General features: G+C 49.2%; 5 protein-coding genes across 5 annotated transcripts; 2 read left to right on the plus strand and 3 right to left on the minus strand.

Moving 5' to 3' along the window:
* Positions 1-162: 162 nt before the first annotated feature.
* Positions 163-782, minus strand: BO85DRAFT_434117 (uncharacterized protein; the record flags this gene model as incomplete). Its single annotated transcript, XM_025658451.1, has 2 exons — positions 163-597; positions 741-782. 2 exons carry the CDS (start codon positions 780-782, stop codon positions 163-165), a joined length of 477 nt encoding a protein of 158 aa, XP_025521548.1.
* A 3926-nt stretch (positions 783-4708) lies between these two features.
* Positions 4709-6302, minus strand: BO85DRAFT_434118 (caspase family protein; the record flags this gene model as incomplete). Its single annotated transcript, XM_025658452.1, has 6 exons — positions 4709-4940; positions 5000-5317; positions 5366-5441; positions 5489-5899; positions 5955-6157; positions 6211-6302. The coding sequence occupies 6 exons, from the start codon at positions 6300-6302 to the stop codon at positions 4709-4711; spliced, it is 1332 nt and encodes a 443-aa protein (XP_025521549.1).
* A 2267-nt stretch (positions 6303-8569) lies between these two features.
* BO85DRAFT_495662 (uncharacterized protein) lies at positions 8570-10584 on the plus strand (the record flags this gene model as incomplete). The annotated part of the gene is made up of 10 exons (XM_025663942.1): positions 8570-8724; positions 8824-8929; positions 9020-9123; positions 9194-9203; positions 9250-9271; positions 9352-9446; positions 9537-9540; positions 9805-9853; positions 9892-9914; positions 9945-10584. The coding sequence occupies 10 exons, from the start codon at positions 8570-8572 to the stop codon at positions 10127-10129; spliced, it is 753 nt and encodes a 250-aa protein (XP_025521550.1). The 3' UTR covers positions 10130-10584.
* Positions 10585-13026, plus strand: fbx15 (F-box domain protein). Its single transcript, XM_025655113.1, has 2 exons — positions 10585-10961; positions 11014-13026. Exons 1-2 carry the CDS (start codon positions 10797-10799, stop codon positions 12841-12843), a joined length of 1995 nt encoding a protein of 664 aa, XP_025521551.1. The 5' UTR covers positions 10585-10796; the 3' UTR covers positions 12844-13026.
* A 1070-nt stretch (positions 13027-14096) lies between these two features.
* On the minus strand, positions 14097-15485 carry BO85DRAFT_455600 (uncharacterized protein; the record flags this gene model as incomplete). The annotated part of the gene is made up of 6 exons (XM_025661396.1): positions 14097-14542; positions 14611-14988; positions 15037-15067; positions 15116-15212; positions 15244-15329; positions 15408-15485. The coding sequence occupies 6 exons, from the start codon at positions 15483-15485 to the stop codon at positions 14097-14099; spliced, it is 1116 nt and encodes a 371-aa protein (XP_025521552.1).
* Positions 15486-18022: the final 2537 nt, after the last annotated feature.

The raw sequence follows: 18022 nt of genomic DNA on the forward strand, positions 1-18022 counted from the left end.
ATCGCCCGCGTCGGTGGTGGTTCCTTCCTTGGTTTTTTTTTTTTTTTTTTTTTTTTTTTTTTTTCTTTTTCTTCCTCTCTCGTAAAGCAGTAAATAACAATAATAATCTGTGTAAAACCCACGGGCTGCACTATGACCCAGAAAGGGCCAGAACTAACGGGCTTAGCGTGGAGGTGCAGAGCCAGCCACATTGCCCGTTGCCTGCAAGGTGAAACACCATCCACTCCAACCATCTCCATCCACCAGCTTTGACGAATCAGATGCAGTCACTAGTGCTGAATCGGGGCTGGGACATGATCTCATCGGGTCCTCACGGCTGCTGCGGGTGGGTCCGGACACGGGCATGTGCGTAGCATTGCACAGGGATTGGCCTGCGATGTAGGCGTGACTCTGTTCCGCTCGTAACTGACTTTGGCCTAGGAGGGAAGGTCTGAGGTTTCTAGCGAGCTCCCACTCCCTCGCTAACTTACTCGTATAGTGCTTACTATCCCCGAAACAGTAACATCTCAAAGCCAAGAAATTTAAGGAAATGAGCTTCAAGGGTGTGCCCCCCTGTTCATGAATCGCTCCGGGGAAATTGGCAATCTTGCATTTACCCTGAAAAACATAAAAAATTATTTTATACGCGTCGTGGTTGGCTGGTTTAACATCGGCTGGGGGGGCGTCGTCCTGAACCCGAAGCAGCGGCTGCTGGCGTCCCATGGAAAAAGCCAACTGGGGCCATGTCTGAATGCATTTACCAATGGCAGCTGGCCAAGCTGCCACGGCAGCCAGCTGGACATTTTTTTCACCCAACTTTAATGGCCTCGATCAGCCGTGGTTCGCCGATCACGGCACCTTATTGACATGATATCTGCGGCTCAATGGAACCGCAGTACCATAGTATTGTGAAATAAGTTATTATCATTGTTACTTGTTTTGATTATACGTGGTTTCCATGGACTCCGATGGTGTGATTACCAATTTTCTGTGCCTCTGTTGCGTGAGTCGCTACAGCTTCCTTTGCTCTTTCAATTAATGCAGTCTAGAGACGGTAAGTGCCATGAGCGCTGGTCATTCCTTACTCAACTCGGAAACCAACTCCGGCTCCGATTGAGCTTGGATCGCATGCAGCACAAAATGGTGGACACTAATTCTGCTCTCTGCTTCTCACACAGCCTGCCTTTCATCGCCTCCGAGTCATGGAGTCCGCGCAAGCACCACCTCAGCCATCACGCCTTTTCCGATGTCTCACCTGCATCAATACCAAGCTTTGTCATTTTGCGAGGATCGCTGGTCAGAGTTTTTCCCAGCCAGTGGACTCGGGCAGATCAACCGAGCGGTCATGTTGGGTTCTTTTTCCCGAAAATACGGAATGATTTTTGACACGACATTGGTTTGTTGTCACCAGGCAGAAGTATACTTTACCTCCAGCCAGCCGGCCAGCTAGCCAGCTAGTCTCGTCTTACGGCTATGCAATGTGCCGTACAGCCACCGCTCCGGATCTCCACCTTAGTCAACGCTTCTAATGCGCATCTTCCGACCTCCGATGGAGTCTTGAACAAAGCGCAGGAGCGAATGACGCGTTACTTGTTTCGCATCGCACACAATTCCGTATATCAAGTGGCGAGATCACTTTTAAGTCCTGTGGGTTGTGACCGACCTTGGATCTGGCCTGGCCCGTCATGCTCCATACCCTCGCGAGTCGCAACAAGAGCTACGGGTTGTTTACAAATCTCGGATCTAGCCACGATCCCGCCTGTGTGGATCAGATGGGTCACACTGATATTGCACACTGCACAGTACCAAGCATCGGTTGCGATTGATTTCGGACTGCTCCGATTGTTTTTGTGGGCTAACTAGTGAACTTAGTTCTTCTATCCTGCGGTTGAAGATGCTCTGGAATATGTCTGATCCGATATGCTCATTGTTGGCAAGAATGCAGCAATAGACCTCAGGCGCACTGAAGGCTAGTGAATGATGCAGCAACAATTGGTAAACGTTGTCTTGACTTGTCGCTTCTGTTCTTGAGAGAATGCAGTCCAGAAGCACATAATCTGCCGCGACATCCAGCCACTTTCACCTCTCTACGGAGGCAGCTAGAGCTTCAATTGGGCATGTTTGACGACCAGAGTGCATAGCATTATCAAACGAACCATTCTACGAGCCGTCATTCTAGACACGGCATACCGAATCTTAGATGAGAAGGTCGGACCCTGCGAGCCAAGTCCAGTCCGCACGAACATACTACCTCGCCAGCCAAGAGATTATATTACCCTTATCCACAAGCTAAGTGCAGGAACCATTGCAGAGATTTACCGGCACACTGTACTCCACCAAACAGCCGCAAGCATAGCTCTTTCGCGAGAACTGATCTATCCTGATGAGAGAAGCTCACCGCAATCGAGATCTAAATGCATACTATTCTTGGTGGGTTTGTACTACATCGCCTAATCAAGTAATTACCCTTGATGTCACCTCTACCCCATCCTCCGTCCAACCAACAACCAACATAGCAGACAAAACCCCTCAACGCTCAGCCATCTCATCATCTCATCTCATCTGAGATTTTCTAGCGTTATACAACAGCGCAGATCACGCACCAGCCTTACTTACTCAGAAGACCCCACCCGGCCCAGCCACGGACGATATCGAGTCAGATACGGTGGAGTCCAATTTGCATCTGATAGATTAAGCAGTCGAGACTAGATACTACGTGCCGAAAATTCCGATATTTTCCAGCCCCTATAGTAGTTGATTACTAGTCAGTTAAATACTACCTAAGATACCAGCGCGTGCAAATTCTTCACACATTCCCCTATCCCGTAAATTAGACTAGATGGTTAGTTCATAGTAGTTATATGAAATGAGGACCCGGAAAACCCGACCCCACCCTTCCTTCCCACTGAGTAAGACGAACATCAGCCCGACGGCAACACAACCCACTGAACAAACACCCTTTGCCAAGAGAAACAGACTGAAACAGGGGGGCCGGAGCGGAAATTGCTGGCATTATGTATGTATGTATGTATGTATCTTACCTCTGTAATTCCTCATACTCAAATTACCCCTCGTATGGAATTACACAGAGATCAATCATGCACAGGGCAACCAAGATATACTACATAGTACATACATTGTTGATCATTAATCATCTATTTATCTAGTATTTATTCATTCATCTGTAAGTCTGTATATATATTGTCTGCCTGCCTGTACCCCAATAACTCGAAGAATTACATGTACTATTATATACTACAAAGGGAGTAGTAAAAGTAGGCAGATATGCATAAATTTCCGGGCGGGAGGGGATATTCTGAACCTAGTATTACTTAACTGCTACTGCTACTACTACGACTGTAACGGATTTGAAGCACTATATACGTCAACAATACATTAACAACTGGCATATACATGCATACAAAAACACCAAATATAGAGTTTATTGCTATATATACCTGAATCAGACATGAATGTCTTAGACATTGATGATGATGATGGGAAGTCATACCCTGCCACAATATGCTAGTGCTTATAGTAATATAGTTGGATAAATGGGTCAGGTGTTGAGCTGGGGGATTGATATTGTAGGCTGATATTGTTTGTAGTATATAATTTAGTGCATAGTAGTGATGGACTTTAGTAGCTACTAATCATTGAACGCTTACAGTACTTCTTCTTCGCTCACTATAGACACAAGTTTTGGTTCATTACACCTATAGCATAGTTATAGTATGATATATATTGTAAAGTCTATAGTAGAATATACCACATAGTATCTCTAATACACACCACATCACATCACACTACTACTTAAACATACAAATAAACAACGTAGTATATGCCACCACTACTTCAGCACATTCCCCAACCCAACAACTACTAGTACAAAGAACCCCCCTCCCCCTTTCTCGTAAAGTAAGCAAGTACTACCAACACGGCACCCCCAAATATAACCTATCATATTAATCTCCTGATCGCGGAGTACTTTATACCCGCTTACTCATACATTTGCACCCCAGACATGACAGATCTCAAGCAAGGCGTGCCCGAATCCCCCCCTCCCCTCCAAAAAGGGGGTTATATAGTACCTAGATCGATAATTTAGTCAGGATCTGTTCATTTCTCTTAGGTAATATTATTGACGCTTATTAAATTATTAGTTGGGGTAGGGGGAATATTGACATTTATATATACTAAGTAGATATGTACGTGTGTGTATGTGATTTGAGGTTGAGTGGGGATTATTAATTGTTAGGATCATGATCTCATGGACGTGGGAGGACTGGTATGTGGATAGATGTTTGTTCATTGCTGGTATACTGGGAAGGTGAAGAGGGTGAAATAATGAAGCTGTATGGTATATGGTTGTTGTGCTGTCTAAGGGTGATACCTATCTACAACTGCCAAGAAGCTATTTTTGAGTCTGAGAAATGTGGCTTGGTATGTGTTGGTGGCGTAGCTGGAGTGTTTGAACTTCAGACAGGTAAGGAGCACAGTCACTTTATCGCATCAATAGTGTTCGGAGTTATTTAATTCCCGTGGTTTCATTGTGTACAGTAAATATGTAATACCTCGTTCATTCAATACTGTCATGATCATAATGAAAAATTCCGAAACTCCATAGTTTGGGAATTATATATGCACATGTAAAATATGAACCAAAAAGCATCTCTCGCTATGCATCGTGTTGCGTGATCGTCTCACATCACAAAAAGCAAATTGGTATCTACCGGGCAATCAGTGAGTCAATGTCCGTCCTCGGAGGAACTAGTGATGCATTGCACCTACCTAATGGATGACTGCAGCTCAGCTGCGGCTTCTGCGAATACTTCCCCTCCAGTTCATTGCGAATCGAGTTCAGCAATTGCAGGTAGCTTTGGTTGGGTCGTTGCTGCAAGGTCTTGATGAATGCCCAGCTCAGGGCTCCCCGGGCTTCACCGTCTTGAAATGTGTCCGCACTGTAGATAAATGGTAAGTAGGTGAACCAGAATCGAATAGGATAGGTAGGGCTACTTACGAGGTTTGGGTGTCCTTGGAGCCGGAGAACATGACCACATCGGCGGGCGAGGTCTTGGTCATGACGGTCCGTTGGCGCGCGGTGTCGCCGTTGGCAGCCTTCTTGAAAAAGCCGATAGCAGTTTGCGCGACACTGCTGAGATCGCCTTTTCCGTAGGAGTTGATGGCACTGAATAGGTCCATCGCTGCTTCCTTGGCCAGGTTGGGTTCCTTCAGGATACCTTGCGTGGAATAGACATAAGGGAGATCGAGAGCGGTTCCGGAGTGGCAAGAGTCGAAAATGGCGGTTAGACGGACACCGGGGCGTAGTGGACGAACCCTGAACCATCAGTATCGACAAGGAAATAGATCACAAAGGGTGACTTACATGATGGCGTGCATGTCATCGTCCACGATATGTCCTGCGGTGCGGTAGTCGAGCGGGTAGATAACATCATCGTAGCCTGAGATGTCAGTTACAGTCTTCTGGAGTCATTTGGGTGCGTCTTACCATCTTCCTCGTCACCATCAAGATCGGGTGTACGACCACCGTGTCCCGAAAAGTGGATAAACAGAGAGTCGTTGGGCTGCGCGTCCTTCACCAGCCATTGCATGGCCCTGAGGATGTTGGCCTTGTTCGGTATACTCATCGGGTTCTTCTGATCATCTGTGAGGATGACCATGTCCTCCCTGCGATATCCATACTTCTGGTTCAGGAACGTTGACATGTTCGTAACATCGTTGATACACCCGCGCAGCTGGTTCGGCTGCCCGATGTAATTGATACCAATCAGAAGGGCCTTACGCCGACCGGTACAGTTGGAATACTGGAAGCGGTAATTAGACGGGGCGCCCCTGCCAAAGTGCTGCGAATCCTGAGGCGGACGGGGCGGGAGGTTCTGACCCCATGACGGCGAGTGGTCTACATGAAGTTAGCATTGGTTGAGTCGCATTTTGTTAAGGAAGAGCTCTCTTACTGTGATAAGACCGTTGATGAGGTGAGGACGACTGAGGTGGCGGCGTAGGGGTATGGTGCTGGCCGTAGTAAGGGGAAGGTGCCGGAGACGGGTAACTACCAGGAGGAGGATAGTAGTGAGACGGCGGGGGGCCGGGGGGCGGTGAGTAATGAGAAGTCGGAGGTGGGCCTGGGGGAGGTTGGTATTGCGCGTTGGATGAGTATCTGGAGAGGCCGGTTAGGAGGTAATTCGCGCACAGTGTTCCTGAATGGCTTACGGGTAAGGATAGGATGATGGCGGGGGTTGTCCCCACGATTGTTGCCGAGGGTAGTCACCAGACCAACCCTGGTGGGAGTGGTGGTAGTACATCAATTACGGCGTGGGAAATGAAACGGACGGGTGAGGGAAAGTGTGCCGTGAGCGGGGGGAGTCGCAATAGCAATTAAATATAACTTCAGCGAAGACCGAGCGTGGTATCAGAGTAAGCGACGAGGGGAAGTGGTGGTCTGTGTGTTTGTGCGGAGATACCAGACACTCGATAGGGAAACAGTGGGGGATGGTGGTCGAGAACCAGTCCACCGGGTGTACGCTGAAGAACTTGGGGCAGAATCCTGGGACTAGTCTGGAGATATGAAGAGCACGCGAGGATCCCGGATGACTCTATTGCAAGAAAAGAAAAGCAAAGGAAAGGGGAGCGAAGGGGGAGAAAAACGGTGAACGGGTGGGATTTAAAGCAGGATGAATTGGATTCCCTGGCCCGTCACAGGGCTGGCTGATGGCCCGTTCTCCACTGCCGGTGTTGAGTAGTGATTGGCTCGGCGATGGCTGTGTGGGTCGTGCACGAGGCGTAGGGCAGAAAGAAAGGTTGGAAATGGCTGTGGGAGTCGTGGCATTCGAGGGGTTCGGCTTTATCGGCATCTCCTGATGCCCCCTTCTCCTTCTTGAGTCCTCGTAATCTGCTGCTTACAATATCCAGGAGGCTCTCGAGATGACAGAGGGCACTTAGCCTCCATTCTGGATGTTTCGATGCACGCATATACACATACACACCACACTCTCCTCATCGTCTTCATCTTTTTGAGGTCGTTGCACTTGACCAACCACCTGGTCGGTTTCGTTGCCGATCCATCACAATTTTAATGCGACTGAAGGCAGAAATACTAAAACCTAGTAATCATATGGGCCCTCTTACGTTGCCCTGGGCCCGATAAGGAACCCGCCAGGACGAATCTGCGGTCACAGCTCATCGTCTTCCATGGAACCACCGCCTCCAGGTCCTCCCCGCTTGTCCATTCGGGGCAACTTTCCGGAATGTTCGCTGCAGCCCTCTTTTAGGCACCAGCCAATCCCCTTGGATTGTCGCCCAGCAAGTTTGCCCGCCAATGCTGGTCATGCTGGGCGGTGTCTCCCTACATGCGCTGCTGATAGGTCTGCACTGCCCCCCCAGGCTATGTAGTGTTTGCAAGCGGGTAGGGCGATCAATAAATGTGCCGTGCAAACTTGACCGGGCGTTGAAGATCTGGGGTCACCTGGGCAAACGTGACCAATCCATCAGAGAAAAATTGGGGCACTGGAGTGGCGCGGAGCATTAGTGTGAAGTAGATATGCAGAGTACTAAGTAGTCGGTAACTAAGTCTCTTTGCATCATCATCATCATCATCAACTGCTCTGGTTGCACTACTGCCGATTCTTTCGGTCGGTCTTTCAAACAGTTCTGCAGGATCATCCTGATCGGTGAGTCGTGGTGGTTAGACAAGCATGGTTTTATACATCTCTGCACCACAGTTATGCTCTGGCGGTGTCACCTGACGCCAGAGAATGCTGTCATCCGGACATGACACTCGTCAAGTCCGCATATCCCTGGCATTCTGGTGTCGCCAGTTTACGCAATCCTCACCACGGGTAGAGTACATTCCGCTTGGCACCGCACAACCTTGAGTACCTTTGAACTGCTCACATGCGTCCCTTTTATTCTTCTGCTTGTCTCTTGGGGCATGCTCTCTTTCCCAGCAATGTGAGCCAGGAGCTTTGTTAGCCGTGTCGAAGCAATTCAGCCATCATGCATTCAACAGGGCACTAGGTGTGTAAACCTAACAGCAATACATGAGGTCGAGCCCCGCCAAATGAATTCCTATCGCCAAGGCAAATGGTGTCTTGACCCGACCTCAGTTCTACTGGACCAAGGAAAACTATCCCCTACGGAGCCTTTAAATAACCTGGTCGGCCTACAACTCATCGACACGCTGACTGTTGCTCTCTCTCAGCCTAACTGACCTTGACTCCGCACCTTGATCATCGGCTAGCCTTGCCTCTCGTGACCGCATCTTGGCGCTTGACCACAATCAGCATGGCGTGCGCCCTTCACAGCAACAACAACAGTCATCAAACGGAGCAAGCAGCAGCAATGCTCACCTCATTCGCCCGGACTTCCATGGATCCAGGATCCATGAGGTCCGCATGCACTGTGCCATCCCTTGGCCGGCCGATATGCGCACCCTCGGCCCCCAAGTCAAGTCTTGCGATCAGCGAGCATCGTGAGATTGTGCTTTGCGGAATAAGCCGCAGCGATCGTCCACGATGACGGCAGCAATGTATAGATCACAATCACCCCCGCAGTCACAGAGAAAACAAAAAACATGGCAAGTGCTTATCTCGACCGGCATATATCCTATTGGCAGCACAACATGCCACGGACCAGGCGTTGTTGCACGTTTGGGGCAATCGACAAGGCTATTAGCAAGCAAGCAAGTGCTGCCGCATCATCTCGACCACAAGTGCTTACCCATCAAGGGTCCAGAACACCATTATTCCCTGCTTGTTTGATGTGGTCCAAACGTGCAGCTCGGGGCTCCGTGCGTTCTCCCTTGAGGGTGCTCGGTACCTGTTTCAGGCTATCCGGGCCTGTTACGCAGATTCGAGGCAGTGCAAGCGGGGTTGATGCATGCCACGGGATGCCCCGGCCTTATCACCAGAATAGCACCGGGAGCCTGCTCCCAGTATGACAACGGCCATTGGAGAGACAATTGACGCTCTGATCATCGCAAAGTGGGATTGGAGGAGGATCAGGAGTTTGCTGATGAATGAAGGATCTTCGTACGGAAATGCAGGATGACCCTGACGTAGCTCCGAAATACGGTTATCACCCGACCAAGATGACCAATGGCCCCTATGCGCGATATACCCACCGGTGGTTGCCGACGGGGTAATGGAAGGAAGGGGCCGCACTAGTAGTTTGAGAGAATGATTAGATATCACCGCAGCCTCACGGGGGTTATCCGCCTGAGGCATCAGTTAATAAACCGATTCAGCCGCAAAGCGTTGCGACTCGCCACCGTTGGGTCTTTGCCATTTGATTTGAGAGGGGGGAGGTTTCATTTCAGCCTTCATATTTCAGCCTCCTTTTTGCAGACTAATTTAGCTCAAGGTTTCGTGTTGAGATTTCAAACCCACCAAAGAAGGGAATTCCGTGACCGGGTTGGGCGATCGGGAGATGGGAGGCACGCGGCTCCGCAGGTGACTTGAGATGGAGGCTTTTGAGGCTGCGAATTGATGGCAGCCGCGCAGGTCCGATGGGATGATGGCATTTTATCCGAAATCAGTTAGTCTAGTAAGTAGTAGTACACAGCTAGTATTCCTCCGTAGTCCCCAGTCGTCCCCAGTCACTTCCAGCCCGCCGCCTCCCTTGCGTAACTTCTTTCGCCTTCCAATCCCCTTCAATCATCAGGGCTCCTTTAATTATTATTACGCCTTGGCCACGGCTGCGTCTCCATCCGGCTGGGCAGTTGAGCCTCCAAATATTTTTTGTTTTGGTTTTTTTTTTTGTTTTGTTTTTGTTACTGCCTGTCTGACTTGGCCTCTCTTAAGAGTCTAGTCCAATTGCCAACTCCGAAGGGGGCAAAAAGAGGTGTGCCGTTTCTACGGTCGGTCAATGCTAAAATTAGCGTGGGACAGCTGGTAGAAGTAGTGGTAGTAGTGATAGTAGTAACAATGCCACTGCCTAAACAGTGGCAGTTAAGTCAGTCAGTCGCACGGCTCACTCGAATGCAGCCTTGCCCAGGTTGTTCCCTGGTAACGCGCCGAAAAAGAACTTTCATTCCCACTTGAGGCTCTCCCTCCCCCAATTCAAACTAATCGTCTCATCATCCCCCGTTTTGGGTTTACCGCTTGACCGCCCCTCTCCTCGTCAAGCTAGCTGAAATGTGAGTCGCTGCTGATGCCTGTCTCGCGGACTGTCGCACTGTGCCGCTTGGACTATCTCCTACGGAATAGCTAGGCTTATGATCCATTCCTCCTCCTGCCTCTCCGATGGTATGCTTCCCGCGTCCCTGAGGACCAATGATGTTGCTTCTCGGACCCAATATCCCACTTTTCTTTCCATTCTTTCGCCCCTCCGGCGTATCCAATGTAAAGCTTACTCTGGAACAACAGAGCCGCATCATGAAGTCTACTAGTTAAACCATGGCAGCTGTTCAACAGCTCTCCTATCCAGTCGCATCCATGTGTCCAGTGCATGGCTGTTTGTTGTCTAAAGTGTTGTCCCACTAAACCTTATTTTCTTTCAATGTGGATCGCTGTATTCCCTACCAACACTCTCTGTATACTATCTGGCCGCCTCCGATCAACAGTGAATACAAGTACCAACATTCACGTTCGGGCACTAACATCTCACTGATCGACTGACGTTGTGTTTAACCATACGTGGGCTCATCTGCGCCATTATTCCTATCGATTCTCATATTCTCACCCATATTGGTGTCTCGTCGATGGTATAAGTGCGGTGTGGCAGTGCGCGCATCCTTTCCTTCTTCCTCCTCCTCCTTCTCCTCCGCTCTCCATATAGGGTGCGCAGCTCTGCCATTCGCCATGGTCACATCTGGAATGGTCAGAAATCTGGACTGCATCCCTTATGATGTATTCTATCAAGTGGCCTCTACCCTCGACTGTCACGACCTCATTCATCTTAGCCGCGTTAACCGAGCATTAAATCATTTGGTGCAAAATGAATCAATTGCGCGTAAAACGATTCAAGTAAGTGGCACCGCAGTGTTTGTAAAATTGGGGTTTGTACTGACTGTTCTAGAATGATTTACTGCACACAAAGGAAGGACAAGAGGCTGACCAGGCCAAGTCTGGATATCGCAGAGCTCTTGGGCGCCTATTCGACATCAAGGAATCAGTCGCAACGGCACAACCGTACTCTGCTTCCATTCTGGCTTACGCGAGCTCCTTCATCTACAGTGAAGGCTGTCTCAGCTACATCTACAACGATGAAATCCGTGTCCTAGATGTGCACGGTGCCGGCCAAGTTGAGCAGGTGCTGAACATCCACAATGTTCTATCCCGGGCCATACAAGGGTGCAATCCACAGACAGATACGTTCCAGGTCTGCCTCATGTACTACAGTAACTGGGTTCTGGCATTCACAGTGGAGTTTGTAGACAGGCCTGAAGCTTGGCTTCTGGTAGTGGACATGCGCCGCAAAGTGAACAACAAGAAATGTGGTCGGCTACGTCTCCTGACAAGGCTCCAACACACACGACGATTATTCGTTCGACACAATGGCTCCTATCTATACTATGGGACGCACACCGCAGTGGGTGATCGTGGCTATTCACAATGGGCGATTCATTGTGCGGATCTCAAGATAAGCCAGCACCTGACGGAAAAGCCAACCGTGCTGGAAAACTTCGCCGGCAGCGAGATTGGTCAGACCGTATGCTTTGAAGTTCATCAGGACCATCTCTACGCAGTGTCTACACTCGTGGACTTTGAAGCGGAGGAAGTCGATTGGACTTCGTACTACGTGTGGCTTTGCATTCCCCCCAAATCTAACGCTGCCAAACGATTCATCACGCCCAACCGTACTTGGCGTCGTCAGCATCGTGAAGGCCCGATCAATGACACCTGGTCAGATCTCACGCTGCGTCAGGATGAGGCAACCAAGCGACTAATGATTCTCGAATGCCGCCGGGAATGGCGCGATGGTCGGAGTGAAAATGCACGCACATATTACATGCAGCCTTTGCCGTCCCCAGCCGAAGCCACTCAGAATAAACAGCAAGGCTTGGATTCCACACCCAACGCAACGCCCGTCACCCTCCCTGACGAACCTCTCACCAGAACCCTCGACTCCACCAGCAAACCCAATTACGAACCCCCGCGTAAGCGTCTACGCCGACATTTCCACCAGGAATACGCACACGGTGCGGAACCGGCCCAACGACATGACTACATTCTTGCCAAAACCAAGTTCCGCAGCTACAACCTCTCCGCTTCGACGTTTGTCGATCTGGTCAATGACCCCTCCCCGGACACGCCCGGCAGCTTCATCCCGCATGACCGACTCCGTGTGCGCACGGTATCACGCAAACGCAAATGTCCCATTGACGAGAACGGGGACGAAGGCGAACCCGGCCTGCTCTTCCGTCCCGAACTCAGCGATGCGGATGGCCAGCCGATTGAGCACAGCGAAGAACGCTATGCCTCACGCGGGGTCCGTCTGTGGCCTCCCGACAACGCCCCGCGGGAATTAACTCAACTCCTCTGCCCATCGAAGCGCTGTGGCCCCGTTCAGGCAGCCGCCGACGAACGGTCCCTCGTGTACTCGGTCGATCAGGATGGCCTGGAAGGGACCGGACATCAGGCGATCGTGCTGATCAATTTCGACCCGTCGCTACGCCTGCCTGGCTTACAGAGCATGAATCTCACCCGTGGTGGAGCAGGTGCCCTGCCAGCGGACGAGCGCGATGCCCCAGTGGCCATGGAGCGACCGGCCATCGGAGATATCGGACGCGAACGAGTGGGCGTGCACACATGTATCGGCAGTCGAAAGGCGAACCAACCGGTGCCATCTGTCCGTGAGGAACAGGCCCTGTATCTTTCTATTCGACGGGGGTATTGGCTTCGGTAAGGGTGTGATGAGTGTGAGTTGAGTTGCACTGCCCTGGCACCGGACGAGGCTGTGCAAGGGTGTTTTCTTATTACCGGTACGTGCCTAGTTAGCTAGCAAGCGGGTTTTACCTCTTGTCTGAGACAGGGGTGGAAACACACACACGCACCACCACCATCACCAAACATACCATAATATCCTAGAAGAGATGATCTAAATGATAATGAATGAAAAAAAAATTACTATAAGCTCACTAGTGTGGTGTGCGTGCGCGTATATCATGATTATTCTTATTGTAGGGTGGTTGGGGTCGTGTGTGCCGGGTGAGTGAGCTGATCGGATCGGATCGTCAGCTGTCAGCTTACTATCTTCTTACTTGACTGGTCTTATTCTGACCACTTGGCTGGAACTAGTAGCGTCGTGGCACGCAATTGATTCAATTCGTGTATTCGTATAATCCCTTGGCTAGAAGGGGAAAAGAAAAATAAGAAGGTCTTGACAAAGATACCTGCAGGAAGGATCCGAGTTCGAACAGACAGACAACACAACCGAACGGATTCAAGGCCCTACTTTTTACACCTCGCACCAAGTACTTATGAGGGACCGTTATCCATACCATTTAGAGTAAGGTAAGGTAAGCACTTATCTATACCATTTAAGGTAAGCTGTACGTTGAACGAATGGGGATGAGGTATTAAGTACCGGTGGGGAGTGGGGAGTGTTAATCAAACGGCTTGTCTCAGGATTCTTATGGGGTCAAATGGTGTGGGATGGATCTATTCGATCCTGGTGCATGTCTACTCCGTAGTAGATACTATAGTAGTTCGTCATTTACCGATGGTAAAGATTTTGTTACAGATATAGTAGCATTAGCTAGATGGGGTTCAGACTTGTGGATTTGTCAGGTAGCTTACTTTCCTGCGGAATTCTGTCCGTTGCATAGGGCATGTTGACTCGTATGTCTGACTCGTATGCGTCAGGTGATTGGGGCTCCTTCCTACTTTCTGCTGGGGTTTATGACTTTCTTCCTTCTTGGCCGTCGGGGACACAGGCCCGTTGTGATTACTATCGGTCTTAGAGCGACTTCTCGTAATCTAGTCTTGAGGACTGGCTCGCTGATACACTTGAATGATGTCTCTATTGCATGAAAGAGTATTAACGAGGATGTGTCTTGTTGCAGTCTGCTAAAATTCTATACCTTTCTTCCTAAACTCCCGTTGAACACCATACCTCCTATTTTCTCGCGACTATCATTAGGGAAGACTGTAAGTCAATCACTCCCCAACCAACCCCCGAAGCTGGGGAAACCGCTGCTCCAACTCATTTGATCGTGCTTTCCATTTAGGATATTCTTTGGCACCAACGCGACTAAGGCGCCACCACCCCGCAATTCCAGATCCCATACCACAAGCCCAGGACCCCAAGAACGCAATTGGAAACACGGCAGGGAACGCTCCCATCAAGAGAGCAGATCCAGCACCGCCAGCCCATGATACCACGGCAGCAGTCCAGCTTGACATGAATATTCTCGTGTGCAATTCGTCAATGGCAAACTCGAGAGTCTGTAGGCGAGACGCGCACACGAAAAGCAGCAGTCGCCGCAGGATGTCCTTTTCATTAGGGTCTGGCAGGATCATACAACCAAGTCGGATGGTGAAGTCAGAACAGTTCCACCAGATCGGGTCGTATCTTCCCCATACTGTTTGCAGGGGCTTATAGACTAATCGCTCCGGTCTGATCAGCTCTGGTATGTGGCCTGAAGGGTAGAGGGGCGGGGTGTTGACTTACACGACTCAATTATTGCTTCATTGTCGTAAGTGACCAACCCGATCTCAACGATCCCATCTATGCTCCGGACCTTTTCCTCTCCCCAACAGACACCACCACCTTCCTCGTCAGTTATGTTGGGACCGGCGAGCTCGAAAAATGATCCATGTTGGAATTTCTGCAGGAGGTTCGTTGTTCCATCTATCCAAACCGCCTCTGGCACCAAACAAACGGCAAAATGACGCATGAATCCGGGTGGTTCTGGAAGTGACTCAGTCTGGTTTCTGTTCCGGTAATTCCTGGGAAAGTCGCTTTCAATCCCTATGGCATCCTTGATTGCCTTGTAGGATCTGCCCGACTTTACTGTCACAACGAGGACGAAACGTTTGCACCAAGCGTCTGTGAGAATGAGAATCGTGTCATCAAATCGAGGTCAGAGGAACATACTTCGCGCCTGTCCATCGTGATCGTGGCTGGTCTGTTGCTCGCAGGTAAACCATTGTCTGGTAGCTCTGAATGCAGCCACCACAAAGCCAAAGAGTTCCAAGGTGGCTTCCTGGACCTCTTTCATGACAGCCACCACCAGTGGACGGACCTTTGCAGCAATTTCAACCGTCCCTGCTCTTATAACTTCCAATTCTGACTCTGAGAAACGTCAGGATACGTCTCCAAGCGTCTGAGCGCTGAGAGACAAACTGCCAGAACAAGGCACAAGCCTTCCCTTTCAGCCATCGAAATGTCTGTACCGGAACGTTTCTGATCAATATCCATCCAATGATAATGGATAGAACAGCAGTAGACAAGAAGTTGAGGATGACCTTGACTCCGTCAAGCTTCACTGCGCCTGCCAAGAAGATCAGAAGGAGGATTTCAGGACGTGTGTATATCCTGGTCATTTTTACTTTCTGGGTTGAACAACGACGGGTTCAGCAGGAGGTATATCGGGTGCAACTGTCCGAGAAATATCAAGCGTGGGATGGAAAAGAAGAGGAGAAAATAGCGTGCCTGTGGCATGAACAGGCTATATTCAAGTGCTCACTGCAGTGATGTAACTGATTGGCATTGTTCAATTCGTGTATCTCGACCACCCAGAGCCTCATCGCTTTCCTCTGAGAGTCACAGCCTTCGCCACCATCGGATCTTTCCTCGGTCTTGCCTTAACTCCGATATCCGGTCGGGGGTATTGAGTCGAGGTCATGTCGACTCATAAGATAGTAAGTATTGTTGGTCATTGAGCCCTGGGGCTCAGCGCCTACGAGCGTTTACCCAGCGACGCATCCTATCCAATCAATCCGACATATGAGATGTAGCAGACTAGTTTCATTGGCCATGAAAGCCCCGTTGAATTGTGTCTCTGCATACCGATAGAAACTCTGTCAAGATGATCCAGTTGGTTCGATTGATCGATTGCTTGGTCGGTTGTTGATAGTCGTCGCTCAACCGGGCCTCAAATACGCCGATGTCTGTTTTCCGGCAACCTTCCATACTTACAAATGTATTGTTGGTCTTCTGATGTGCCTCATTTGTTATTGAGCCGTATTGATTCAATACCTCGGGTGCCGTGTTGCCGATTATCAGCTGGCTGTATACCTTTTCTTCATTCTACTGACTCGTGCCACCCGCAAAACAATGAAACGCTGCATCAGCACAGGAGTCTCCGTAGAACGGTAAAAGTGATCAACTATACTAATGATACAAAGAAAAAGGATTCCTTACCAAATTGCAACTTATATCTTACACTGAATACAGTAGTGGTTACATCGGGACTTGAGAGTTTTCTTCCGGTTTTTGCGGCCTTGCGGAGCATGGACTCCAACTTTCACTACTGCAGCTGGTCGAAACAGGCGATCATTTTCTTTTAATTAAAAGTATATTTTCTTCTATTTGGGTTTTTTTTTTTTTTTTTTTTTTTTTTTTTTTGGAACGTTATTATTTTGAAGCTGGCTTTTCTCAAGATTGTTAATCATCATCTACTAACCTGTAATAGCGACTCAAGCATTCTAATTTAGCTATAATTCCCATTATTCTGTCCGATATTACCGACAGACTGATGATAAATCGATATCAAATGAAAATGAAGTGTGTTTCGTGTATGTATGACCTCGATACATAATCCACGTCTCCCAACATAGTTGATCGAAGCAGATACTACTAGGAGATTGAACCAAGTACATTGGTAAATATATTTATTACTAGTCTTCTGTCACGCTGATCTTGGATGAACACATGACTGCCATTAATCATTATCATAATCACCCTTCCTACCCACACCTTATTGAATAAAAGTCAACCCCCAAAGCTTTTACTCAAATCTCTGTCTAAGATATATCATCCTTCTTATCTTATCCAATATACATCGCCGCATCAACCCACGTAGACAGACCTTCCCAGAGAGAAAACAAACCACAGCACAACATGATATCAATATAAGTAAACTTAAAAAGCGCATAGTTTCCAAAATAAACCCCAAAGCACATCAGATACCAACTCTCTTGTTTCCAGTACACCATGCACAATGCACCATGGGTTTCCATTCCCACACCCCCCCCCCCCACACACAACCCCCTCTCTATTGCAGGGTGACATACCCTGCAATCACCCAAGAAATTGTCCTAGAAAGATAGACAAGGATGATAGTTTCTATCATAGTGTAAGATATTAGACGCATTGGCGAAGTCGTGCACGTGCACGATAATGTCGTTGATTGCCGAATAGCCTCGACGTTCAGCAAAAAGAGGACGGCCAGCTCTGTCTGGTAGAGAGAAGGGCGACCCGGCACCGGAGCAGAAGAAGTTTATCGTTCTGTAGCTGCCACCGGTGTTGCGATCCGCCAGGCTTGATCCTCGTCGAATTCCATGTCGTCAACGCGGCTCGGTGTGGTAGGGCGACGAGGTGGAGTGACATTTGCGTCGTCGGACTCGCTAGCGGTGTCATCTGCATCGCTGTCGTTAGCAGTGTCGGTGCGAGAAGGTGGAGCGACATTCGTGTTGTGTCGGGCTTGTTAGTGGTGTCGTTCGCATAGTCGGTTTCATTCGCCGTGTCTTTGGCGTGTTAAGGGCCTTGACAGGAAATCGATGCTTCTCGGCTAAGGAAATAGCATGTAAAAGAGAGATATTTTTAAAGAAGAGAGTGAGGAGCTGCACCGTCAGCTTTGGTAAAACCTGCTGCAGCTCAGATATATCACTCTCTTGTTGAATCCTCCCAATCGTATGGCGCAGAAGTCTGCCGTGGTAAACTCTTCGAAGGTCTTGGTCAACTTGAAATTATTCCCAAGTGAAACAGTTAGCTTGGAATTCCATCTGCTCTCTGACTCCTGACTATGCTAGGAGGTTTGTTGTCTAGTCAGTAAGTTTGTTGCGTGTTTTGATCTCGGCAAACTTGGGCGCTTGTGAAGGTAGGTTCGTCCCACGATGCGAGATGTTGTATAAGTAGC

Source organism: Aspergillus piperis, assembly GCF_003184755.1.
Source record: "Aspergillus piperis CBS 112811 unplaced genomic scaffold BO85scaffold_1, whole genome shotgun sequence".
NCBI classification, from domain to species: Eukaryota; Fungi; Ascomycota; class Eurotiomycetes; order Eurotiales; family Aspergillaceae; genus Aspergillus; species Aspergillus piperis.

Coding starts and splice junctions, on each gene's coding strand:
- fbx15 (XM_025655113.1), top strand. CDS start 10,797: ATGGTCACATCTGGAATGGTCAGAAATCTGGACTGCATCCCTTATGAT. Junction 10,962..11,013: donor TTGCGCGTAAAACGATTCAA/GTAAGTGGCACC, acceptor TGACTGTTCTAG/AATGATTTACTGCACACAAA.